The sequence below is a fragment of the Colossoma macropomum genome, unplaced genomic scaffold (assembly GCF_904425465.1).
Source record: "Colossoma macropomum unplaced genomic scaffold, Colossoma_macropomum, whole genome shotgun sequence".
Classification (NCBI taxonomy): Eukaryota; Metazoa; Chordata; class Actinopteri; order Characiformes; family Serrasalmidae; genus Colossoma; species Colossoma macropomum.
The window spans coordinates 14,027,070-14,053,505 of NW_023494797.1; the positions used below are offsets into that span (position 1 = coordinate 14,027,070).

At 40.7% G+C, this 26,436-nt stretch overlaps 2 protein-coding genes across 4 annotated transcripts in view; one reads left to right on the forward strand and one right to left on the reverse strand.

Moving 5' to 3' along the window:
• The window catches only part of tp53bp1 (tumor protein p53 binding protein, 1), a 22,351-nt gene extending 11,467 nt beyond the window's left edge, over window positions 1-10,884 (reverse strand). For both annotated transcript variants that reach the window (XM_036584362.1, XM_036584363.1), the window contains exons 1-16: window positions 10,773-10,884; window positions 10,012-10,220; window positions 7,419-7,482; window positions 7,245-7,326; window positions 7,071-7,132; window positions 6,807-6,953; window positions 6,214-6,268; window positions 5,975-6,132; window positions 4,567-4,693; window positions 4,268-4,362; window positions 3,995-4,188; window positions 2,059-3,373; window positions 1,841-1,957; window positions 1,436-1,636; window positions 679-745; window positions 241-324 (exon numbers count right to left, since the gene is read on the reverse strand). In XM_036584362.1, coding sequence (XP_036440255.1) covers window positions 241-324; window positions 679-745; window positions 1,436-1,636; window positions 1,841-1,957; window positions 2,059-3,373; window positions 3,995-4,188; window positions 4,268-4,362; window positions 4,567-4,693; window positions 5,975-6,132; window positions 6,214-6,268; window positions 6,807-6,953; window positions 7,071-7,132; window positions 7,245-7,326; window positions 7,419-7,482; window positions 10,012-10,191 — 2,948 coding nt within the window. In that variant the 5' untranslated portion in view covers window positions 10,192-10,220; window positions 10,773-10,884. The remainder of the gene's footprint in view (window positions 1-240; window positions 325-678; window positions 746-1,435; window positions 1,637-1,840; window positions 1,958-2,058; window positions 3,374-3,994; window positions 4,189-4,267; window positions 4,363-4,566; window positions 4,694-5,974; window positions 6,133-6,213; window positions 6,269-6,806; window positions 6,954-7,070; window positions 7,133-7,244; window positions 7,327-7,418; window positions 7,483-10,011; window positions 10,221-10,772) is intronic.
• Window positions 10,885-19,533: 8,649 nt separating this feature from the next.
• map1aa (microtubule-associated protein 1Aa) overlaps window positions 19,534-26,436 on the forward strand; it is a 50,443-nt gene continuing 43,540 nt past the window's right edge. For both annotated transcript variants that reach the window (XM_036584365.1, XM_036584367.1), the window contains exons 1-2: window positions 19,534-19,645; window positions 22,319-22,420. The gene's annotated coding sequence lies outside the window, so the exon portion shown is untranslated. The remainder of the gene's footprint in view (window positions 19,646-22,318; window positions 22,421-26,436) is intronic.

Consider the following 26,436-nt stretch of genomic DNA (forward strand, 5'->3'; position numbering starts at 1 on the left):
ACACACACACACACACAGAGAGACATTTCATATATCTCATACATATACTTATGGCTGTTGTTGGTATAAAAAACAATGCAAATGCTGCAAGTAGTGGTCAGAGGATAAAATGTGTCATATGGGCCCTTTAATATTTAAAAAATCCCATCAAAGGTCTACAATGATGAAATGTTTAATCTCCAATGATGCTGTAAGAAAGAGGTGCACTGAAAGTAGTATTTCTGTGGAAAAGAGAAGCACCTGATAGGCAGACCAGTGGATTCCTTTTCCTCTTCTGCATGCAGCTGCCTGTGAACCTCTCGAACTCTGCTAAAGACGGACGGACTACAGAACAGATGAAACGGTACAAAAAAAATGCTTAAAATACACATCCATGTCATTGTCCATATACTGACACTACAGTTTCATACTGGCATCTACTCCCAGTGTTAATTCAATCTTCACAATCACAATGTACATGCAATTAATTACCCCATTTTTTTTCAGTCTGTTAATTTACATTTTAAATCTTGAAGACAATAACGCCACTGGCTGCGCAGTAATGAGCTGGTCTTTATTTCAGGAATGTGCTAAAGCATTAAGCGGCGATGAATCAGCAGCTGTGAGAACGGAGAAAAAGGACTCAGAGCCCACACTCACACAAATGAGCTTTCTTGCATAGCAACCGTTCCACGTTACCTGGTTACAGCCTTGGCAACAGTGGTAGCCTTGGAGACAGAGCCTTCCTCGTCTGATAATGGTGGTTCTGGGAAGGCATTACAAAAATCACACTTAAAAATGGGAAAAGGTGCCTATCAGTCATTGTGAGTACAGTACTGGATAAAAATAACTGAAATCAATATAAATATATAATAAAAAGAAAGATTTACCCTGAGTGAAATAAAATCAGTGGTATTTCTTATTCTTACAGAATTGATGACTGAATGCTGCTATATGTAAGATGAATGGCAGGAAAACATACAAGAGACAGAGAGAGAGGGAGAGAGAAATAAGAGGAAAGAGAGCGATAAGAGGAGAGAGAGACACAGGAGAGCAAGAGATAAGGAAAGAAAATGGGGGGAGAGAGAGAGAGAGAGAGAGAGAGCAGGATGAAAGATGACAGAGAGAAGGGGAGGGAGAGCACTGAAGGAGAGTGAGACAAAAAGAGAAAGGTATGATAAAGGACAGAAGGCTGAGAGAGAGAGAGCTAAAGATGAGGAGAGAGAGAGAGAGAGAGAGAGAGAGAGAGAGAGAGAGAGAGAGAGAGATATAGGAGAGAACTAAAGATGAAGAGAGAGAGAAAGAGAGAACTAAAGATGAAGAGAGAGAGAAAGAGAGAGAAAGAGAGAGAGAGAGAGAGAGAGAGAGAGAGAGAGAGAGAGAGAGAGAGAGAGAGAGTTGAAAATGAAATAGTGAGGGGAAAACCAGGCGTACACCGAAAAGAATGAGCTCTTACTCTGTAGGCTGAAGCGGTCAGATCCCGAGCTGCCCTCCTCCACAGGGGTAATCACTTTCATCCTGAGACTCAGTTTCCCATCACCCCCCTCAGCGGCCGGCTCCTCTCCTTCTCTACTGTCCTCCACAGAGATCTCGCTGGCCGCCATCGTTGTCTCCCTGGTAACGTCGCCCTCCGACGGCTCCCGGAACGAACTCATTTCTGCAAAATGCAAAAATAAAAACTAAAAAAACATTTGAAATAACATCAACAGCAGGGAATCTACAGCAAGGTTAGCGACAGAGGGAGTGTCTGTGTATGTGTGTGCATAGGCGTAATGGGTTTATTGCATGCCGTCTCCTCTGAATGGCTTCCTAACATTTGCAATCAGATATTAGAATGCTATACAACAACAAGCACGCCCACCGATAGGAGTGCTGTGGAGTGGCGTGTTTTTCAGCTGTCTGATGTGCGGGGGAGTCGTGCTCACTGCAGCCCCGATCAGCTCCCCCTCTCTGGGCAGCGTGAAGTGGAACGGAATATCTGCGGGGCCAGAAATAATGCAAAAGGAACACAATCCGTCAGGCTACCCGTTATATAACAACCAGAGAGAATAGATCATTTATTTCGGCCGCTAATCCTACCTCCAGAGCTGTCACTCAGGCTTTTGTTGGCCGCATTGTCGGCACTTGGGTTCTCCGACCCTCTACCGGGTTTGGCATCAGTAGCCTTAGTGTTCTGCGGGCCAGATAACGCGGCCTGGTCCGAGCTGCCCGGCTGGGAGCTTGTGACCTTCCTGCCAGGCTCCGATGTCCCCTTCGGAGAGCTTCTCACAGGTTGTGAGGCACTTTTAAATGGTTGTGACCTCATGGGCTTCTCTTTATTCTCTTGAGACACTCTCTGGCTCTCCTCCAGCACCATAATGCTGAAGCTCTCCTCACCTTTGCTTGTTACTGGTTGGGAGAGGATTTCTCCTTCCTCCTCCATAGGCTCTGGAGAGCCAACTTGGCTCTGGGTAAGTGCCAGTCCAAGCCCAAAAGAACTTTCAGTCCTACTGGTGCTTTGGTTCACACCTTCATCCATTTTCTCCTCTTCTTCATCATCCACATCTTCAGCATCATTAGTACTGTCCAGCCTGTGGCTCTGAGACATGGGCTGACTCAGCTTCTGCTCTTCCTCAGTATTTCTAATACTGTTAAGTGTGTGGCTCTGAGACACTGGCTGGCTGGAGCCTCCTTGTTCTCCTTCATTTGCAGCATCCTTCTGGGAAGATACGCCAGATCGGGAGAGGGACTTCGACGGTACGCTAACAGCAGAGGAGCTAGCAGGTCCTCCAGCTGGTGGTACACTCTGTGAACAGCTGCTGGCCATCAGATCTTTACTCAACGCACCTCTGTCCATCTGCTGGGATAGTGGGGAGTTCAGAACGCGCTGAGCCTCCTGAGACTGCTGAGAGTCAGCCACACTGTTGCTTACATTCACGTTCTGTCCATTTGCAGACTGTGAGAGCCGCTTTTGAGAGGAGGTACTTTCCTCATTCTTTCCACATGAGGCATGTGTACCTTTTGGGTCAGACTCCTGGGAAATCTGCTGCGAATTAGCACTTTTACTAAGGCCCAAGTCCGAACTGTTTTTGCCTGCCTTTTCATTGCAATGTGCAGGACCAGAGTCACTCTTATCCACTCCTACCGTTGCCTCGATTTCCTCTATCTGTGTGGCCTGACTGTCATCATCTACCGTAAACACTTGAGTCTTCTTTTCAAAAACACTATTTTCACTGTTATTGAGCCCCAACTGGAGAGACGCGGCCGCTTCAGAAGGCTGGCTCTCGGACGATTTTTTTGTTTCTGCATCAAGTGTTGTAGATGGGCTTTCTTTCTGTGGTTCTTTCCTCTTTGAAGTGTCTGGACCTTCACTGCAGTCTGCAGATTCTAAGCATGGAGTGGGGACAAATACATCCTATCATGGACCAAAAAAGAAGATAAAGTGTCAGTGGATGGAAACAAGTACGCAGCATCATTTATATGAAGCGCTATCAGTAATATTAGCACACAAGTAATTCAGTGATTATTTCAACAATTAATCAAGCGTCTTTATACATTCAATGTTTAACAGCAAACATTTAATTTTACTTCATATACAGCTGCATGCATAAGTTTCAACACCCCTGGTCAAATTTTGTTTTGTGGATTTTCTAAGTGAAAGTAAATTAACACAGCGTCTACAGAAAACAAACTGTAGGCGTTTTTCTGCTAATTTTAGTGCACTGTTCCTATTTATTTACAGAGTTCAACATATTAGAAAGAAACTAAATATAAAATGTGCCATAACTTTCACACAGACACACAGGAGTGTGTTCCAGGGGTGTCCAAACTTTTGCAGACAATAGTAACTGATTTTAATTGTGTATTCATGGCAGCCCTAGAAGCACTAACAGCAATTTTAGTGCTAATAATGTACCCTTAAGGAGGATTTTCAGTCTGCTAAACATGAGTGAGTTACAAACCAGGACCATGAGGTGCTTTGCATCTAAAAAGTAACAATGAAGTGACCACGAAAAGTGCATAAACACATTCTTACGTGAGAAAATTCAGGCTGAGATGGCAAAGAAAGGCTCTTCTCCAATGTAAATCTTGGGGAATTCTGTGACACTGGGGTTGATGCTGCTGGTTTGGGCACAGGGTCTGTGTCCATTGGCTCATCTTCCCTCCTCGGTGGCTGGTCCTCAGGGGGGCCTGAAGTGTCCATTGGAGATTCAGCAGCCTCATTACAATCTAAATAAGAGCATTAAAAAGAGCAAATCAGAGAACCAGTTTCTGATATAAAGCCTATTTCCATATCTAAGAGTTGTACCTTGCTCAATGTCCTGTCCTGTGGGCGAGTTGGGGACAATGATGGGTGTTTGACTTAAGTTGTCCTGGGTAGCTGCCACAAAGTCAACAGACTGCCTATAATATTAGGAAAAAAAAAGTCAGTACTTACTTTTCAGCTTAGTCAAAAAGAATAGCTTAACAAATATGGTTACATGGTTAACAATGACTGGAAGCTATCAGACATCAATTTGCATGAAGTCATTGGCATCACAGTAATTGGTGGCTGCTTGCTTTTATCCACTGTTAGCAACAGCTTTTTCTGTCTAAACTGGCTCTTACTGTGAAAGGCTTTCCTGCACCAGGGTTCCCTGCCCAGACAGATGCAGCAGGCGGAGACTGTGAGCAGGAGTGGACGTTGGTTGCTGCTGATTGTCAGGCTCTGCTACTGTGCTGTCAACCTTAGAACCTGTGATATATAATTATAAAATATAGTTAACAACAACATATATGTCTCTGCTTAATTACGAGGGAATACATTAGCGCAGGCCAAGTTACTACAGGTGTCACAAAGCAGCTTTACAGAAAAATCCGGGTCCAAGCCCCCCATAAGCAAGTCAACGGCAACAATGGCAAGGAAAAACTCCCTAGGAGCAAGAGGACGAAACCTTGCGAGGAACCAAGACTCAAAACAGGGACCCATCCACCTCTGGTCGACACCGGATAGCAAAACAGTAACACAAGCAATATGAACAGAGAATAAGGTTTTGCCATTAGTATACAATATTAAAACACAGAAAAGGGGGGAAAAGGTCTAGAAGCTAATAGGTCAGTTTCCCAGAGAAGGATTAACCCCTTTCCTGGACTACAAAGCATTCTGAATGGAGATTCTCCATTGAAAGGAAAACCACTCCATTGGTTTCTAGTCATTAATTTAGGCACCTTTTCTTTTTCCTCACGGAACAGGACTGTGACTCACCCACTCATGTTTAGTAGGCAAGACATTCTCCACAAGGGGGCACTATTGGCACTAGAGCTTTAAAAAAAGCAGTGCTTTGCATCAATAATAGCATTCTTGTTTGACAGTTGAGCCCCTCCAACAAACATACATTACCATTCCACCCTTTTTGCGGATTTGCACTTATGTTTTACCATTTTATTTTGTACAACCTTTTACATTAAAAAGCCAAACTATGCTTTATTTACATTTTACTGACCCTTTTATTTTACACACATCAAACAATGCCAATGCTTATATGATTTAGACAGTTATATGAAGTCACTGTTTTTGTTGCAAGGGCTCAGATGACCTATTCACCTATCCTATGCACAACTTGTGCTCTACCCACAAATGCATTCTTTGGACAAGAGTTGAAGCCAATTGAAACTAGTCGGACAGAAAACAACAGTGACAAAGAATTTGCCACCATTCTAACATTAGCTTGGTTACATCACAGAGTGACCAAATCACATATATAAAATACACTTAATTTGCAATTAATAATGCATGCTAAACACAGCTGTTCTGACAAAAACTGAATTGTTCACTACAACTCTTACTAGCTTGAATGAGATTTTTGTCAACACTCTTTAAAGCTCATCTAATTTTCCAACAGTTTCTAAAAACAAAAAAAGAACGCGTCCAAAGGATGGACTCATAAATTTCCTGACAACACAGAGACTAACAAAGGAAAACACTAGCAATATCTCATTTCATAACAAATCAAAAGCACATCTAAAGAATTCTCACCATTCTTTTCTCCATCAAACAGATCATCCTGAGAGGAAATAATCTCATCCTCAGCTTCTAGAGACTCAGAGACCTGAGAGTGCAGTATGGCCTGGACACTCAGCTCTCTGCCTTCTTTCCTCTGAGGCCCAGATGGGCTGCTGGAGCTCACCTCTGCCCTAAAGGGAGAGAGAACTTTGAATGGCAAACTTAGCTAAGAAACAGAAATTGCACTTATGCCTTTCTCAAGAGGTTCTTACCTTCTAGATAAGCTGTCCTGGCTGTCTGATGCTCTAAAGGAGCTTTTCAGTCCAGCTGAAGATGAAAAAATAGAAAATTAAGAAAACTTAGACGAAACCTTAACACATGCCTGATCTTCTATTTTAATAAATGTTATTTAATTTAAAGTAACATCAATATAATGTATGTAAAGCACTTCAATTTGATACTTGGACAAACAGTACTCTATAAAACTGTTTGTTCTTATTATTAGTAGTATTATTGTTAGTAGTACTAGTAATATTGTTAAGTTTAAAAACCCTTTCAACTAGAAATAAACATGCTGTTTTTGTTACTGTGATTTAAAACCAGTATTGATCCTCATTCAAAAAGCAATCTAGGCTTAGTATATAACTAAAGTTCTAATGGTCAGGGCTAATCTGCTATAGGTGGACGTATAACATCACAAAAACAAAGAATCAAAAAACAGCCTTTCCATATATGGCCTGTGGAAAAAACAGTACATTCAGAAAATCTAACAAAGATAACATACTACATCAAACTCAACTAAAAAAAAGGATGAATCTGGTTTTCCATGATATGGACCCTTTAAAGTACTGGAATTCTGATTTACTTTGGATAGTCGCTTTCTGGCCCCCTGACGACAGGATGTTGGCAGGCGTCACCTCCACATCCTCATCACCACTCTCTCTGTTTTGCTCTTCATCAAACACACCCTGACTCTCTGACAGCTCCAGGAGGCCAAACTGAGACATGCCCCCTATGAAAATATGAACATGCACAGAAACAGAGCATTGCTCAGTCTACTGAAACACAAAGCGCTGCAAGAGAAACAGTCAAACAGGGAAGCAGTCTGTAAAATTTACTTTCCTCTCACCTTCTGTTTGTGCACAATGAGTAGTGGAATCAGCTCCAGACTCCATGTCGTCTTGGTCACTTCTGCACGGAAAGGACTTCAGTATTTTAGCATACACAGAAATGCTTACATTCAGATTTCTGTATTAATGTTACTGATACAGGTACACTGTAACCTTTATAGCTGTTTACATACCTTTTTGAGTTAGGATGAGAGCAAACTTCAAGCACTTGACTATGCTCTGTAGCGGCTGAACTCAGATTGGGCTGCAAGTTGTCTAAAACCAAACAAAAATAAGATCAACACATCATCAATAACTGATAACTAGCAGTACAGCTTCTAAGATTTTAAGTATTAACACACTCATACCAGCCTTATCAGTCTGGCTGTCACTTTGAGAGCATCTGCTTTTGGAGGGGGAGGAGATCAGTTCCTGAAAGAAAACAAAGCAGGTCAACTTATTAACTCTTAACTGACTGACAGCGCCTGAGAACAGCATCCTTGTTTTTCACATTTCTATTCTTTCAAACTGTTAAAGGGCCCATATCATAAAGTCCAGTTATGATATTTGTGGCGTTTTATGTTCCAAACTCTTTATCCCAAGTCAAGTCAAGTCAAGTCAAGTCAAGTCAGGCTTTATTGTCATTTCAGCTATATACAAGTACACAGTGAAATGAAACAACATTCCTCCAGGACGATGGTGCAACACAGGAACACAAATGCGAGACAATACAATATACACAGCGCAGACAATACAGTACAGTACATAAATACAAAAGACTTACAATAAACACAAAACAGAGCACAGGCAGTACACTGTACTGAGAGTATGTGGAGCTGTGCAAAGAAGGATGAAACATACTATGACATAGTAGCAGCTTAGCAGATAGCCTAGCATATATGAGCAAAGCAGTCACTGAGGTACCAACCAGAGCAGCAATATACAGTATACAGTATATGGTTGATACAGTAATTCTAGCAGCTAACATTGTTAAAGTGAAGTAAAATGTGCAAAAACGCCAAGTCAGATATTGTTGTGGAACTAAAATGTGCAGAATACGTGCAAGTATTCAGATCTACAGTCATATCAAGTGAAGTGTTTCAGTGAAATGCAGTAACAATAATTTGAAACTGCAAGAAGTGAGGAGTGAGTTAGTCCCATATTGTTATGTATATGTCCGTGGGTCCGTGTGGGTGTTATGTATGTGTGTGGGTGGGTCCGTGTGGGTGTTATGTATGTGTGGGTCCGTGGGAGTCGAGGAATTAAATAAGCTGTGCCTTTCAGATTGACATGTAAATGACCTCTGTTCTGATTGGCTGCCTTGCATTACACCTCTTTCAAAAAGTGGTCTAGCTATAAACACTCCTAACATTAGTGTGGACGGGCAGAGCTAAACCACCACAAAAAGCAGATATATGTGCTTCTGTGACCTCACAAAAACATTGACTCAGTTTTATGTGTGGCCTGTATGGAATGAGGAGTGAATGTTATACTCTGCAACTTTAACAATGTTTACATACTACGTCAAACTCTTATTTCATAAAAAACAAGAATGATAAGCCATTTAAAAGGTCACTGACAGAGATTTTGAGTGGTATTAGATTGATTCCTGAACAATATTTTGTTAAGTACAGTCAAAATTATAAAAAATACTGAGTTAAAGGGCCCAGATCATGGAAAATGAAAGCTTTCTTGTTTTTCATTTTTAATAGTATGTAAACAGACTGTTCAGTCTTAACAGACTATAAATGGAAAAAACCTGCAAAAACAGCCTGTTTTGAACTCACTGTTTTTGTGATGTCAACAAAACTAACACACATATACACACATACCCGCCTATTCAACCTATGGCAGTTTAGCTCCGCCCACTAAGGGTTGAGAAGTACTTCAGTCTGGACAGTTTTTCATTGAGGCACAAGGCAGACAATGAGAAAAGAAGTCATTTACATATATCAGCCTTAGAGGCACATAAACAAAAACAGCCAGTTTAATTGTAACCTGCATTCACACCAGCAGGGACGTAAGACTACAAAGCAGACGGAATTCATTCATTTTCAATGAGAGCTGGTGACAGGAAGCAGCACGAACGCTGGCGGTGTGAAGTGGGCGGAGTCTGCAAGTAGAACGTAGTTTAACTTTATGCAAATTTGGAGCGAAGCAATGTGGCGATTACCAATGGGAACTGAGCAGGATGGGTATGTGCTTTATTTTCATCACTGTGAAACAGTGTGCTCCTTTTTCGGTTCCTAGATATTTGTTCCTACTACAGATGGAGGAAAACAAACGCTGTTTTCTTCACGTACTGACCGCACAGACAGTGATGCAATATACAGGGAATTTATAGATAAGCGATTTGTCTCCAGGATTTTTGTTTTTAGCAGCAACAGTTCTGATATGTGCTCAGCATCAGTGAAACCACGGCAACCAACATCAGCTCGAGTTCAGAAACGCCCGCAGGCGACGAGCGACTGCAGATTTGGGCAACAAGAGGCAAAGAGACGCTGCAAGTGTGAACGCAGGGTAGGGGCTAAAGAGGTTGGCGAGATGTTTCATGTAAAAATTCATTTGGACTGTTTTCAAATATGGACTTCAGGGTTTTACGTCTTTCGTAAATTCTGTTTTGAGCACTGCACACATGGTGTGCGAGACCTGACAGTTAACCACAGTGTGTCATCTACTGGGTGCTTTAGGCTGTTTTGAAATAATTTAATATGCATAAAAACAAAAGCAGTAGGTCTCCTCTCAGGGAATCAGGTTTCTGTCTGGTCAAGTTTTATAATACTGGTGGTGTCATTTTAATAGCCCAATCAAAACAAGCAATGCCAGGTCTAGAAGGTATTAAAGTACCAGCATTTCAGCATTAGGGATTCTTTATCCTAGGAAAACATGATGATACTGAATTACACAGCCCAGCACTACAAAAAAAATCAAAGTTCATGGGGCAGACAAAGGATCTCTCACCAGAACTGGGCTGTGGGAGGTGGGCTGTAGGTTGGAAAGGCGGCGGGCGAGCAGGGCGCGATAGCTGCTATCCGGGTCGTCTTCCAGGGCCACACTGTCCGGCTGGGAATCTTCAACGATGAGGCAAGGGTTCTCAGCCTGAGGCAGACTTGACTCCAGATCACTCCCACCAGGATCCATAAGGATGCATCAGGGTTCGCAGGCAATAGCTGGAGAAAGAGATGGAGCAAAGGGGGAGTGGCACATGGTTCGGTCACATGGTCTAAAAGGTGCAGTGGAAAACTGGCCCTGACATAAACACACAACACAAATAACGCAGTTTATGGCAGGCTGGCACAACGCATTCACGACACGTCCACGTTAGAGGAAAGTAGGGCCGAGAAAAACAGAGAAGTGACCCTGAATGTGACCCCTTAAGCCAACAAGCCCAAAATTGCGCACTATGAACTACAAAGCGAAGAGTCAGCACTAGAAAACAGGCCTCGACCCGAGTATAAAACCCACTTATTTCTCAAAATAACTGGGACAGGACCCCTGGCAGGTCGCTATAGCCGAAAAGCTGAGGAACATCTTTTCCAGCCCTCCCAAAACACACAAGCTAAAGCTAAAGCAGCCAGGCAGCTAACCTAGCGTCACTTAGCCGGTTAGCACGGCGAGCTAACCGGCCACGCAGCGCTAAATCAGACTAAGACAGGAGACAAAACGCGAAGACAAACACAGTTATTCGCCGCTGAAAAGGCCAATGCAGATCTCTCTCTTACTGTGCTTGTCGCTTGATATTTAATCCATTTAATCCATTTAACCTGATCTCTGACCGCCGCAAAGCACGACACAACTTCTGCTGTGCCTTTTCTCGCCCTGCGCCCCGTTCACCCGCACTTCGCGGGAAAAGAGAAGCAAAGGACGCCGCTGATTGGCTAGAGACCTCTTCAGAAGCCGCTGATTGGCTAGACACGTCTTAAGACGCAAACGATTGGTTAGAAACTCCTTTGGAAGGTAATGGTCAGGTAGAAATGCAGTTATTACTCCAAATATTGGTCAGGAAGTGAATGGCTGGTTAGGATTTTTGAATAGAAAGTTTGTAGGCAACTTGTGGATAGTCAGAAACCACTTTAGTCTCTATTTTGCAACAAAATCAGTTTTCACTGGCTCAAAATTGCATAGGCCAGCTCTTTACCTGACTGCTGCTGTACATTTGTTTAAAGGGAGGAGCATGAAGACAATGCCTGTAGTAAGTTTATATATCCATATCTACAGTAAATACAGTAAATACCCCCTGGCTCCTTTCCCCACCACTGTAATGAAATCAGTCAGTACACTTCTGTACAGTTCACCACTTCACATTGAACTACTCTGAATGAAGCTGTTTACCAGCAACTGAACAACTTAAGCCTAAGGTCACCATGCTAAATACCAAGCATCAGCTAGAGGGGTATGAAGCCCCCCGGCATTGGGCTGTGGAGCAGTAGAACTCCATTCTCTGGAGTGACGGAGCTCTTTCCAATACATTTGGGATGAGTTGGAGTGATCCAGAACTAATCATCCAACATCAGCACCTGACCTCACTAATGCTGCTGTGGCCGAATGCAATCAAACCCACACAACAATGTTCCAACTTCTATCACTCTTAAAAAAGATGGTTCGTCAAGGGTTCTTTAGTGAAGACAATGGTTCTAATAGAACCATGAACACTCAAAACCATATTCAGGCTTAAATGGTTCATCGCATGGTGAAATGGTTCTTCAGATTGAGAGAATGTGTTGTATATGGTTCTATATAGAAGCTTTTTGAAAATGGTTCCGAATAGCACCAAAAGGGTTCTTTTGTTGTTACAAGCTTGACATTGTGACAGTAGCAGAACCCTTTTGGTGCTATACGGAACCATATACAACACATTCTCCATCCATCTGAAGAACAATTTCAGCACACAAACAACCATTTAAGCATGCAAATGGTTCTTTGAGTGTTCATGGTTCTACCTAGAACCACTGTTTTAATAAAGAACTTTTGAAGAACCTTCTTTTTTAAAGGTAAAGCCTTCCCAGAGGAGTAGACGCTGGTACTGGAGCAAATGGGGGCAAACTCACTATTAATACCCTTCATTTCAGAAGAGCAGGTGGACATATTGTGTACACTGGTACACAGATAGGTATAAATGCCATTTTACAGACTCACTGTTAGTTCTAACGGTCTCTCAGATTAAATAAGCACTATTTTCAAATCCAGCACCCCACCGCAACCCAGAAGGATAAGCGGTTTAGATGATGTATGTATGTATGTGTGTATTTTCAAATCAGTTAGCCGTTTTTGTGTCCTGCAGCTTTTTAATCGGGTTTGAAGTGACTTGTAGAAATAAAAGTTGATGTGAGGCACTATCAAGCTTTTGTTTGGTTAGTCTACTGTCAATAACACTTCAGAGATTGTGGCTGGTAGTCGTAGTCCATTTGATGAATCTGTGCCCACCGTTTCACATCAGGAGGCTTTAGGATGTCCTGGTCATCCAACACACTTATTTTGTTTGTTTTAGCTTAATTAAGTTGTTGGTTAGTTGGCTTTAAATGTGTAAATTTCTACAGTAAATAACATAAACCCAGAATACAATGAGGTCTGTACAGCAAGTCTAAAAGAGTCAACAGAGCAAAAGTTGTGAGAGCTCAAAAAGTCTAATATCATTTTTATAGTGTCTGATTTATATAGATTAAAGGGCCCATATCCTTTATTTTTTTGTATTTGACTTTTTCTCTGAGGTCCACTTGTGACATTTGTAAGGACATATTTACCAAAACAGTCCTAATTTATTTTAATATGACCCCTCGGATTTCTGACTGCTCAAAAAGACCTCCTTATGCTAATGAATATTCTAAAACATTAAATATTATAAAACATTATAAAACATTACGAAATGCAAAAAATGATGAAATGACTATGTATAGTGCTGTAATATGTAGGTGGTTAAATAGGCCTATTTTCATCGCTCAGCTTATGGTATGCGTTCTAATGGACACCCCAACCTGTAACCCATAACCAGGCCCCCTGTACAATAAAATTCTGGCCACTTTTTGTGCATAAATGCATTAGTTTTTGTGACATCACAAAAACAATGATTTTACAATGGGTCATTTTGAAGCTTCATACACAGTCATATGCAAAACTTTGAGCTCCACTGGTCAAATGACATGTTTTGTTGATTTTTTAAGTGGAAATAAGTTAATGAATCATCTATTGGCAATAAATTTAAATATGACTTTTAGTTACGGTTAGTTACTGTTAATTTTGCTGAATTTAATAGATTAAAAAAAGATAAAATGTGGCCTGTGCAAAAGTTATGGCACATTTTACATGCTATGTTTTATCTTTGCATCATATGGAGTGAGAAGTGAAAAGTATGTTTGGAAACTTTTAACAACGTCTACAAACATCTACCTATAAATTGGAAACTTATACCTACATTATAGGACACTTAACGCAAAAAACAATTGATGGAAACGTGCTTTTATTAGGCCTATTGCACTGCACCTAAAATATGATTGGACCTTATATGATTTTTGAGCACCGCGACCCAGAAGGATAAGCGGTTTAGATGATGGATGGATGGATGAATGATTTTTGAGCCCTTACTGCTAAGATGACGTCATCTGTGATGGTGGTGGCACCCATTTCATTGGCCACCTTCGTCTTCCTCGGCAACCATGTGTCATGACAGCTGACAGTGATGATTGATAGCAGCCTATTTATGAAAATGATCTTCTGTGCAATAGTCTGAACTGGTGGCTCATACAATCAGCCACAGTGCAGCTTAAAACATCCCTGCTGACAAAAACAATAGAAACAACTGGTTTTGCTGATGGTTTTGTAATGTGTTTTGGCTTTTTCAATGGGTTGATGACACAGAGTAAAGGATCCTAATGGTCTAACAGGTGACCAATGGCTGATTCTGAACGCATTTGATGGTTTCCTAATAGGATCTAAAGGTGTCCAACACGAAACTGGTGGTCTCTATTGCAAACCTTTAAGCCAGTTCTAATTAGACAGCAAAACCATCAAGTTTTAATGCTAACGGTTTCCAAAGGTCCTTTTTTTAGCAGGGATGCTATTTTCGTCCTTATTGAGGGCTCTCAGCCTGAAAGCCAACAAACTCGACTCTAAAAACATCAGCTTAGCTTCTTTGCGCTGCAGATAGAACGTGGCTTCTTATTCGACTTTTCCCGTTCCACCTTAAATGGCGCTGTTACTGCTGCGCCATTTAAGGTGGAACGGAAAAATTCGAACAAGAAGCTGGCGAATAAGAAGCTGACTTCAGCCTCGTCACCACCAGACTGTCAATAAAGCCTAATGCAATTCGTAACGAGGAAGAAAAACCCAAAAATATGAGCCAGACGTTACCTGAGAAGCTGAAATCCCTCCGGGCTGCGAAACGCGGCTTATTTCTCTTAAATCTCCGCAGGAACAAATTGCATGGATGCAACCGACTGTGGCTTCTTTTGCCCTTTTCCTCGCCGGATGATGATGATGATGATGGTGGTGATGATGATGATGGGGTGTGGGACAGGCTGCATGGGTGCCACTTAAAGATGCCTTGGCTTTTTTATTAATCCATTTGTTTATTTGATGTGTTCGAGCAGATCAATAGCCAGGAATGGTCACCTGAGTATTAATATGAATGCAAACGCGTCAGAAAACGCCACAGAAATGTTTTCGCATAATTTATCACACGTAAAGAGTCACTATAAGTCGGGCTTTATTCTCTATCGTCATTAACACTGGCACTGTTGGACTGTCCTCCAAAGCGTATACATTGTATAATGATAAAACTGGAGATCTCAAGCTCTCAAAGTCTGACTTTCAATGTTTTTTACCATAAAGAGGAGAAAAAGTGCACCCCCTTCTGATTAGAGCCTTATATTTGCATATAAAATAAAATCAGTGGCACTTTTTTGGGAGGTGGTGAAGATAAAAATTTCAAATGGATCTTCTGCCTCACAGATTAAAGGGGAACTCCACTGATTTTTAAAACTTCTACATAATCACATGGTTAAGATGGAAACAAACACTGTTTACAGTGGTGGTGATAGGAACCAGACGTCTCTAAAGCACCCTCACAGAAATATATTACATGAAATGGTTATGAATAGACGGCCTGATGTCTGGGGTGTTGTTACATGATATGTTTTAGATAAGATTTTGTCCTAAAATATGTTTATCATTATCAGCATTACACATAAAAGACTGGATTGTACATAAAATGGCTGTATTTGTGTTGCAGACAGCACAACCTGTGGTTCCTATCTGAGTTGGTAAGTTTCTCTACAATGAACCATTTCACTTCAAACCACTCTGAATGACTTCTACATCTCAAACTTTGAATTTATGCAGTGGTTTTGAAATATGGAAAAGTGGAATTCCCCTTTAAGGCCAGTTTCCTGGATTAACTCTAGTCTTTGACTAAAATGCATGACTAACGGCACAGGCCTATAATTAAAAGCATCCCGACGCACCTTGTAATTAGTGAACTCAGCTACTTTGAAGGAAAAATACACTGACTTCCAAAAATTCTGCATAATTAAATGGACTGTGCCGTTCAGAGGGTTTGATGTGAAATGTTCAGTCAGAGTTGTTCGCAGCGATGGTGACAGGAACCAGATGTTCGCTGTTTATCTGAAGGCTGAGACAGTAACTTGGCCTAAAATGTATTTTTAAAAAGCCATTCATGGCACAGACGTAGAAGAAAAATAGTACTCAAAGGAATTTTTTTTCCCAGATTTACCACTAATTTACTATTATTAACATTACATATAAACACTCAGAAGACACATGTAGGTTCGTTGGTTGCTTTGAATAGCAAATAAAATGGCTATATTTGCATGGTAGACATTGTAAAATCTGGCTTCTACCACCATCACTGTAATGAAATCTGAGTCAGTACATTTCTGTGCAGTTCACCACTTCACAGAATGAAGTTGTTTACAAACAAGTGAACAACTTCACGTCACCAAGCATCAGCTAGAGGGCTATAAAGCCCCCAGCATTGGGCTGTAGAGCAGTGGAACTGAGTTCTCTGGAGTGATGGAGCTCTGTCCAGCACATTTAAGATGGGCTGGAGTGATCCAGAACTGACCTTCCAACATCAGTACCTGACCTCACTAATGTTCTTGTGGCTGAATGCAATCAAATCCTCACAGCAATATTCCAACATCTAGTGTAAAATCTTCCCAAAAGAGTAGAGGCTGAAAGAGGAATAAACACCCTATTAATACCCTTGAATTCAGAAGAAACAGTGAACCAGGACAAAAAAAAACTAGTTTTAAACCTAGTCTAGGTTTAGGCTCAGTTTAGGAAACATAAGGTTCATAATGTATTTATTACCAGTGTAAATGCAGTTGTGTCCTCAGAAGTCCACCAGGGGGCAGTAGATGATGTTCCTTCTGCAGTGCTGTGGACATGTAAGGATGCTGATTCATGCATGGGGCTACAGTGCTGAAAACCCTCAGAGTGGACAGGTCTATTAGAATAAAGGACCTGGGAGCTGAGTTATAGCAGCCTGTCCAGCCCACAGCCAGTCAGAGCTTAATTCAAGGCCTCAAATCATCGGCAGTGTCTGAGATTAGATCCCTCTACGCAAAGTTCAATTTCACTGCAGATGATTCTGATAGATAAGCCATCATTCATATTTATGAGGAGAACATATACATGCTTGGCATTGAACCAACGGGATTCATTAATATGATGCTTGGCATATGGTTTAAATCAATGAAATTGATGTGAAATGCTCCGTTCTAGAGAAACTAGAGGATCTTTTATATTGGTGGTGAGAGGAATCAGACCCTGAAGCATTTAGTGCAACTTAAAGGTCCCTCACAGAAAGTTATTACGTAAGACGGCGATGAATACATTGCTTGATGCCTTAGACATAGTTTTATGGGAGTTTTGAGATGAGTTTTTTTGGATAAAATGTTTTTAAATACATTAATGGTGAGGGCGTACATGCAGGGCATTATAAGGAAAAATAGTTGATAATAATGTTTTTTTCAGCTTTACTACTGTTACAACATTATGTATACAATCTCAGATACGTGATTGTAAATAAAATGGCTGTATTTGTGTTGTAGACCTTGTGACCCCTGGTTCCCATCACCGCCACTGTAATCAGTTTTTATACAATTAACTGCTCTGCATGACTTTATGTACAGCTTAATCATTAAATTATATAGACATTTTTTTTAAATCTATCTCTAATCTTTAAACCCTTTTTTATATTACTTTGACAGTGCCAATCACCCCTTCACTGATTCATGAACTTGAAGGAGTGTAATATCTAAGAATAATCACCAATAAATTATCCAGCTCTGCCCTTTCAGCTGTTTTGGTTTATTTATAGACAGAACTAGCTCGTCCAGCCCTTTAAAGTGTTTAAATAACACGCTGAGATAAACAGTTTTAATCCCATTGCTCATTGCAGCAGAAGTTGTCACAAACAAAGAGCTCTGTTGAGGATCCAGTTCCCAGAGAGGGACACGCTGGCAGCTGTGAAATCGTCTCCTGGCACAGCCAGACATATACAACATCTCAATAAAGCATCCAAATTTTTTTAACATTTCTACCATTTTAAATTCCACAACATGCAAATGTATATAGATATGGACTTAGTTAGATATTCCATATATAGATATAGATGTAACATTTTAGCTTCTGATGTAAGTATATGCATATAGATTGGGGATCCAAGATGATATTGGAATTATATTGCTATCAGCAGATATTTTCTCATAACAAAAAAACTCCCAAAGAGCAGAACATTTAAGTGATGCTGGGTTACTGTGTCAAAATCTCTGCATTCTATTCATTTTACTGCATTTATAACCCTGCAGAAACACGTATTTCTCTGTAACGCTTTTATACACGGAACTAGTTCTAATTTCTACTTTTTATAAATGTTTATGTGTTAACATCAGCAGATACAGTCCCAAGCAAACGTTTGAATATTCCCTGTCAAATGAATTTGTTGATGTTCTAAGTGAAAACAAGATAACACGTTCTGTACTGGGAGTGCACTTGAACGTGGCATTTTTCTGCAATCGCTGAGTTTGACATACTGGAAAAAAATGAAGCATAAAAAATAAAATGTGCCATGACTTTTGCACAGGCCACATTTTATGCTGTACTTTTTTCCCAGTAAGTCATTAAATGAATGGTGATTGTGTATTAAATTATGCAGGAATGTGTTCGCTGTAGTGGATGTGTTAACTTGTTTTTACTTAGAAAATCAACACAACATGGCGTTTGACCGGGGTGCCAATCCCAGCACTCGCTGGGCAGAAGGCAGGAAACACCCTGGACAGGCCGCCCGTCCATCAGACACACAGATTCACATTCACACCTGGGGTCAACTTAGCATCTCCAATCGGCCTGACAGCATGCCTTTGGATTATGGGAGGAAACCCACGCAGACACAGAAAGAACATGCAACCTCCATACAGAAAGGAACCTGGTCGCCCGGCCGGGGAATCGAACCCAGGCCTTTCTTGCTGTGAGGCGACAGGGCTACCCAAAGGGGTTCAGTTATGCACTCTGTGGTTGCAGAAATATTAATTTCACTCATTCGTAGTTGATCTCATAGTTAATCACACTCTATACGCTTAATACTAGTGGAGACAACACAACAGTGGACTATTGTTTGCACACCCTGAAGATACCAGATGTGAGGTGAACTTTAAATATTTCCAATGGACCAACACCCTTTTTTGGGCACTACTTAACCCTCTGTAATCCTCATTTCAGGTGGAGATCTCTGGGTTTTTAACAGGAGCTTCTCCCTGGCTGTGCTTCTTAACTAAACATATAACTCTAGAGATTCAGTTGAGGCTTGTTATTTTTTGCAATTACAACACAAGGCTTCAATTTTCACCACAAAGCACTGACCATTAGAATCTGGTGCTCTGGGGCGGCGGCATGTGAGCCCAATGCCAAGTGTGGACTGGAGGGGTATATAGCCTGTGGCTGTGGAGCAGAGGAACTGCTTCCTCTGGAGTAATGGTGCTCCAATATGTTTGGGATGAGTTGAGGATCCAGAACTGATCATCCAACATCAGTACCTGACCTCACTAATGCTTATGTGGCTGCAATCAAATCCTCACCTACAAACATCTAGTGTAAAGCCTTCCCAGAAGAGCAGAGGCTGTTACTGCAGCAAAAAGGAACAAACTCCCTATTAATACCTTTCATTTCAGAAGAAACACTGGATTTTTATTGTACCAAATTCAGCTGAAATATTGCAGGCAATTAAAACAGCCACCGCATACTGATTATCCTGAGAAGGGCCATGTAAATACCTGCTGATGTCAAATAGCCATACAGCCAAAGAGCCAATCAGCAGCGCTCCTCTCTAGCTGAGTCACTCCTCTAGCCCCTCCCTCCTGGCCCCTGCCCCTCCTGTACTGTGAGCCAGGGGATGCAGTTGTCATGGAGATGGACCAGGCTCGTACGCGGGTTGGTGGCGGCGCGGTTGCCATGGAGACGGTGGCGGGAGCTGCTCTTCCCGCAGCTGAGCGGTGCGGACAGCAGCACTACGCGCTCATCGTGATCGGAGAGATTTCAGCAGAGCATCAGCTGTGGAAGGTGAAAGAGCGTATAAAGCAGGGTGAGTCCAGCTCGGGGTTCTGCTCCTGTGAGAGAGGGTTGTCTTTGCTGGGGAGGAAACTGGTAGTTTGGCGTGAAGCCTGGAGGGCCGCAGCACTGCAGAGTCACTCTGCCTCAGCTAGTAACGTGCCTGCTTCAGCTCATCGATGCAGTAAAAGGGAACTTTCAAAATTTCTGCATTATTCAGTCACTGGAATGTAAACAAAAGCTGTTCAGAGTGGTTTGACATGGAATGGTTCAGCGTAGATTTAGTTCTTTATGGTGGTGATGATAGGAACCAGCGTTTTTTTGATGTCTACAACACAAATATAGTCATTTTATTTACTATTCAAAACCACCAGTGAACCAACACGTGTCTTCTGAGTTTTTATATGGCATGCAGATTGTTGTAAAATAGTGCTAAATTTAAAATTTGAAATTTGGGAATTATTTTGCCTTTAATTATCCTACATGTACCTCTCCACTCTACAAATTTTAAAAATTAATTTTTAGGCCAAAACCTTCTCAAAACCATTGTAAAACAATGTCTCAGACATTAAGCGGTCCACTCGTAACCATTTAATGTGATACTTTCTGTGAGGGCGCTTTTAGAGGCATTAAACTCTTAAGACATCTGGTTCCTATCACCACCACTGTGAGCAGGTCTGACTTGGCAAGTTTCTCTACTCTCTTAGAAAAGAAGCAAAGAAACTGTCACAGGGGCAGCTCCCCTCATGTCACTGGGGTGGTACCCTCAAGGATACATCACAGCACCTTTAGTAAGGGAACATAATTGTACTATAATCCTTTGAAATGATATTTTCAAAGTTGTATTGACTCCACACCCCGTCTCGTCTCCAGCCTTTTTATTTTATTGCTCTGCTTTAAAACATTAGGTTATGAAAAAATACAAATATGTACTTTTCACCTGGAAAAAACCTATTTAAGGTAAATAATTGGACCTTAGAACCACTGCTGTACCTTTGAGGGAACATTTATATTGTATGTAGCTTGATGAACGAAAAATGTACCTGCACAGAACCTTTATTTCTAACAGTGTAGATTGAAGATTCAGTACAGTTCAAACAACCTTGAATGATTTTTTACATCTTAAAGATTTAGTTATGCAGAAATTTTGAAATATCAGTGCAATTCCCCTTTAACAAAGCCTTCAGTGACTGAAATCAGGGTCTAAAAAGAAAGAAAATGCCACCCAGGACTGGAACCTGGACAGATTAGCATTTAAATTGTTCGCTTGTACCCTAGACACTCTATAAACTTTTCCCATCATTAGATGGAAGCCCATTCCAGCCAGGTAGAGGAGAATAATTACTTTCTCTGTTTCTATGTCAAAATATTCACTCATGATTTCTTATTTTCTCAAAATGTTGTCTTAGCATCTCAAAATAATGACTTATTTTCTAGAAATGTGGACTTTGTATTTTAAAAATGACTTTTTCTTGAAAATTTTACTTAATTTCTCAAAATAAATATTTATTTTCTCTCATTTTTGAGATACTGAGTTATTACTTTTCAAAAAAGTGATTATTTCAAGACAATGAATCATTGTTATGAGACACTAAGTCGCTATTTTGATGTTATTCTCAATATTTTGAGAAAGCAAGTCATTATTTTAAGATATTTTGACATACTATTGCCAGAAATAGAGGAGAAAAAAAACGTGTGTACTTTTGGTAGGAATCGCCTTCCATACCACCCCTGATAGAAACTGCTGAGAATATCTGCAATAAATTTTGCAGATGCTTAAAAATAAATGTGCATAAATAAATAAATGTTCATAAAAATAACAGTTTATTTACAAATATTCAAATTATGTATTTATCTACTTTATCAATAGTCTATACAAGAAAAAGACAACATAATCAATAAAATGAATAATTCAGTGTTTCGTGTCGGTGTGCGTCAACTCCTAACAAGCCACACGATTCCTCTGTAGTGAACAAGTCCATGATTCCTCTGTAGAGTTGCCTTAACAGTGATTCATTTTTTAGTGTTTTGATGCAACAGGTGTTCAACACAGAAACATAAGAGTGTACAGCCACTCTGTATGCGTGTATTTGTGAGCTGAATGCTGTTAGATTTATAACCGTGACACAGTGTGTTGAACTGAGCCAGCAGCATATCTGCCTTGCTCCACTTTCAATATTTATCTACATCTATATTTATACCTTAAAAAAAAATAACGCTTTTACTGAAGGGCAGCATTCATAAGGGTACAAAACACTGCTCTTCACAACTGACATAAACATATATAACATTTAGAAAGGCTTGTTCATACAAGCATCAGTTGTCATAATGCCTTCTGAGATGAAATCACATCAGAATTGACCAAAGCAGCCTTTATGACAGCTGGTGCTGGTTGGAACAGGCCTTTATTAATGTTTATGTAGATTTATGTCAGTCATCATGAAAGGCTTATGTAGGCCATCTTTCGACTGCTGCCCTTCAGTAAGGTGTTACCAAAATGTATCAAGTTGTTATTAATGTTTTATTATTTGCCATGTCTTATGTATTAAGTTGTTATCAATATCAAATCAAGTGACATTAATTATTTTAATCAGATCGTTCCAAGACCTTTCAAAAGGCAGCTGATGTGTTTCAGATCGTTATGGTTTGAGCAGTTTATTAGCAGATTTCAATGCAATGGTTAAATGTCCCGTCCTCGTCCTCGCAGGGCTCCGCTCTTGGCCCATAGATCTGACGACCTGTGACCTGAACCAGGAGCTGCAGCTCTTTGAGACAAAGCACTCGGCCCACTTCTCTTCAGAGGTCAAAGGTCAGTCATCTATGAAATGTGCAATATCCTCACTGTTATATTAAAGCCTCATAAAGTGTTATTACATTTCTCCCTCTCTCTCTCTCGTACACTTTCTCTCTCTCTCTTGTACACTTTCTCTCTCTCTCTCTCTCTTTCTCTCCCGTACACTTTTTTCCCTCTCTCTGTCTCTCTTTTTCTCTGTCTCCTGGTCTCTCTCTCTGTCTCTCGTTCTTGCTAGCTCTCTCTATCTCTCTATGTCTTTGACTCCTGCTCTTTCTCTCTCTCTTTGGCTCTTGCTTGCACTCTCTCTCTTTGTCTCTATCTTTCTGTCTCCTGCTCTTTCTGTCTCTCTCTTTCTCTCGCTCTGTCTCTCTCTCTCTCTTTCTCTGTCTCATGCTCTCTCTCTCTTGCCCTTGCTGTCTCTCTATATATCTCTCTCTCTGTCTCATGCTCTCTCTCTCTCTCTCTCTCTCTCTGTCTCTCTGTCTCTCTCTCTCTCGCTCTCTCTCTCTCTCTCTCTCTCTCTCTCTCTCTGGGGAAAACTGGTCATGCTGTTGGTTGCTTGCTTTATTATCTGATGCTCATGGAAAATGTTAGGTTTTGTTTGATTTATTTTGCCTTATTTTGCTGTGAATGTGCAGTTGCTGTTATTGTAAAGTTACCATTCCCTCTATTATAGCATATTTCAGTTTAAACTTGCTTTTAAAGAACCCTGAGAGTACTGTAGTGGGTATGTGGGTGTGTGTGTGTGCGTGTGTGTGTGTGTGTGCGTGTGTGTATGGGTGTGTGTGTTGCTGCAATCTTGGCCTTGGTTACTAATAGTGAGCGTGTGTGAAAGCGTGGCAGCTGAAGGGCAGCGGGAGAAAAGAGCTGATTGTCTTTTCTTCTGAATCGTACTAAGACATCTCTTCATCCACACCAGCGTGTGACTGTAGATCTGACTGGAATTCGTAAATGTACGTTACATCAGGAGGGAGCATTGATTCGGCTCTTTTATCTGCACTGTAGTACGATGTGGATCAATAATGCTGATGGATTGATTTGTTTGAGTAGGAAAGCTTTGTGTTCAGTGATTTAAGCATCTTGGCTTTGAAGATTGTAACTTCATAACAGTGGCATAACTGCTGGGGGACATTCGCACTGGGGCCCACGGTATTCCTAAAATCTTTATTGGTTCCCTCATATAGATACTGACACAGCTGCACACCCACAATTCGGAAAGATCCAGTTTCTTAAAAACATGCTTCACCAGTTAGTTTCCATCAACACAACACAGACAGAACTGATGTCTCCTTATCTCCCTCTAATTCATAGTGTACTTCATGCATGGTGAACTGATCCTTCAGAATCTGTAATATGACATATTCATTATTTATAAACAATTACATTGAAAAAATTATGCATTTTATCTGTATATTGCACAGTAAGGTTTGTCAGGATTCTATGTAACGGTCTTATTTTGGCCACATAGCTAAATATAACATATCATTATTGTGCTCCAAATAGGTAGTCTAGCGTAAACATTTAGGTCAGTGTTAGATGCTGGGTGGAGCTGTATGCCCTGAGAGCACTAATGGGTTTGAGACATAATAATAATGAATAAATAAGCAAAATAAATTGTACTTTTTTATTCAATGAAGTAATTTTCGAATGGGAGGGCATTCAGGTTTTTGTACTGAGGCCCGTAAGATCCTACTGCTTCAGGGCAATTTTTTAATCCTTTCCTTTTGGAAAAGGAATTTTTCCTTTCCTTTTGGGAGGCTGAAGTCTTTATATTCAAAATGGCATACTTTATTTCTGATCACGTACCTTCCTGGTGCAGTCTGTACTGTTTGTATTGTTGACCTACACTGTTAGAAATAAAAACCTTTGAGGGTTCCACCCTGGCGACAAGAGGGGTGCCCCAGTGACAGTTTAGTACCTTTATTTCTGAGAGTGGACAGCAATGGCATGCAGCAATGAAATTACCCCCACTGTTTGCAATGAAGTCTGCATTGCAAACAGTGGGGGTAAAAGAATAAACTGCCATAGGATACACTGGACATTCCTATTTTTTTACAAATGTACATATTTTTATATTTCAAGTTGATTCATAATTTTTACAATTATTTTTGTATGCTGATGGTAAAATAGTAATATATTGCAAACCAGTTGCCTTAAAGTGCCCTGTATGTGCCTCTCTGCCATGAAGGGATTTTAAAAATGGTTTTTTTGGGCAAAAACTTCTTGTAAAACAGTGTCTCAGGTAGCATATCTGTAACCATTTCATGAAATATAGCATTCTGTGAGATAGCTTTTAGAGGCCTCTTTGGACATCTGGTACCTATCATTACCACTGAAAAGATAATCGATAAAGTTCTGAAAAATGGGACATTTCTCTACAGTGCATCATTTCACATAAAAAGTCATTCACATGAATGACTTTGTTTACCTGTTAATGATGTAATTATGCAGATATTTTTAAAAAAATCTTTATAGGACAATCTGAGTGCTATGTTTAGAGTCTTGCAGCTATAAATATGTCCTTCATTAGCATTTACTCTACTTTGTGCCTTATACAGGCTGACCTGTCAACATCTGCTCTTATCTCCATTAGTTACTGAGCCCATAACCCTGACGCTGCAGCAGCACTAACACTCACTGCACCAGCACTGCAGCCTCAGCACATATGAAGCTGGAGGGAATAAAGCTGTAAATCTGAATTCACTCTGTTCCCAAAGTGACCCGACAGCATCAACACAGAGGTTCACACATGAATGTGCCTGTACACACACACACACACACGCGCACACACACACACACACACAAACATCACACACACATACATCTCATACACACACACACACACATACATCACACACACGCACACACACACACATACGCATAAACACACACACACACGCACACATCAAAGACACACACACATTGCACACACACACACACATACACATACATCACACACACACATCTCACATACATCCACACACACACATATACACACATACAAACACACATCCACACACACACATGTCAACACACAAACACACATACAAACATCACACACACATACATCTCACACACACACATACACACACATACAAACACACATACACATCCACACCCACACACACACACACACATACAAACACACATCCACACCCACACACACACACGTCAACAACACACACACACACACACACACACACATCACACACGCACACACACATCGCATACACATCCACACCCACACATACATACACACACACTCACACACACACGCACACACACACCACACACACACATGCATCACCCATACCCATAAACACATACACACGCAACCCCCCCCCACACACACACACAGGCACCTTTCCTTGTGTAAAGCCTTGTTTACTTTTTTGCATTATTATTATTATTATTATCCGCGACCCAGAAGGATAAGCGGTTTAGATGATGTATGTATGTATGTATGTATGTATTATTATTATTATTATTACTATTTCATACAATAAGTCTAGTTTCTGGTCAAAGATTTTTTTTTTTTGATTACAAAACCCATCCCTGGACACTACAGGCTCCAGATTTGAAGACCTCTGATTTATGCTTTTTGTAGCATTTTAGTGAAAACGTGAGGTTCTTCACAGTAGCCATAAAACACAATTTCTGCCTGTTCTGGAGGTCCCTCAGTTGAACTATGCATTTTTGCAGTAATGGAATATCAACAGAAATATTTTCAAAAATATTTTTTTTATCGTCATTTATACATTCATACATGTTAGGTTTTATTGTGGCAGTTGTACAGGATTGTTTGATATGAAGAAAGCTGCAGTTGTGGTCGCCTTTGTGAAGAGGTGCGGATTGTTTTCATAGCAGGGGGTTCTCACTTCACCTCTTATTGCTCACTATCAGCTCAACACAGTCACAACACTTCACATACAGGGAGCAACCAGGGTGTTAATCTTATAACAGAGTTGTGGAGCAAAGATATTGCATTTGATTAAATTAATAAAAAAATATCCAAACTTATCCAGATATTC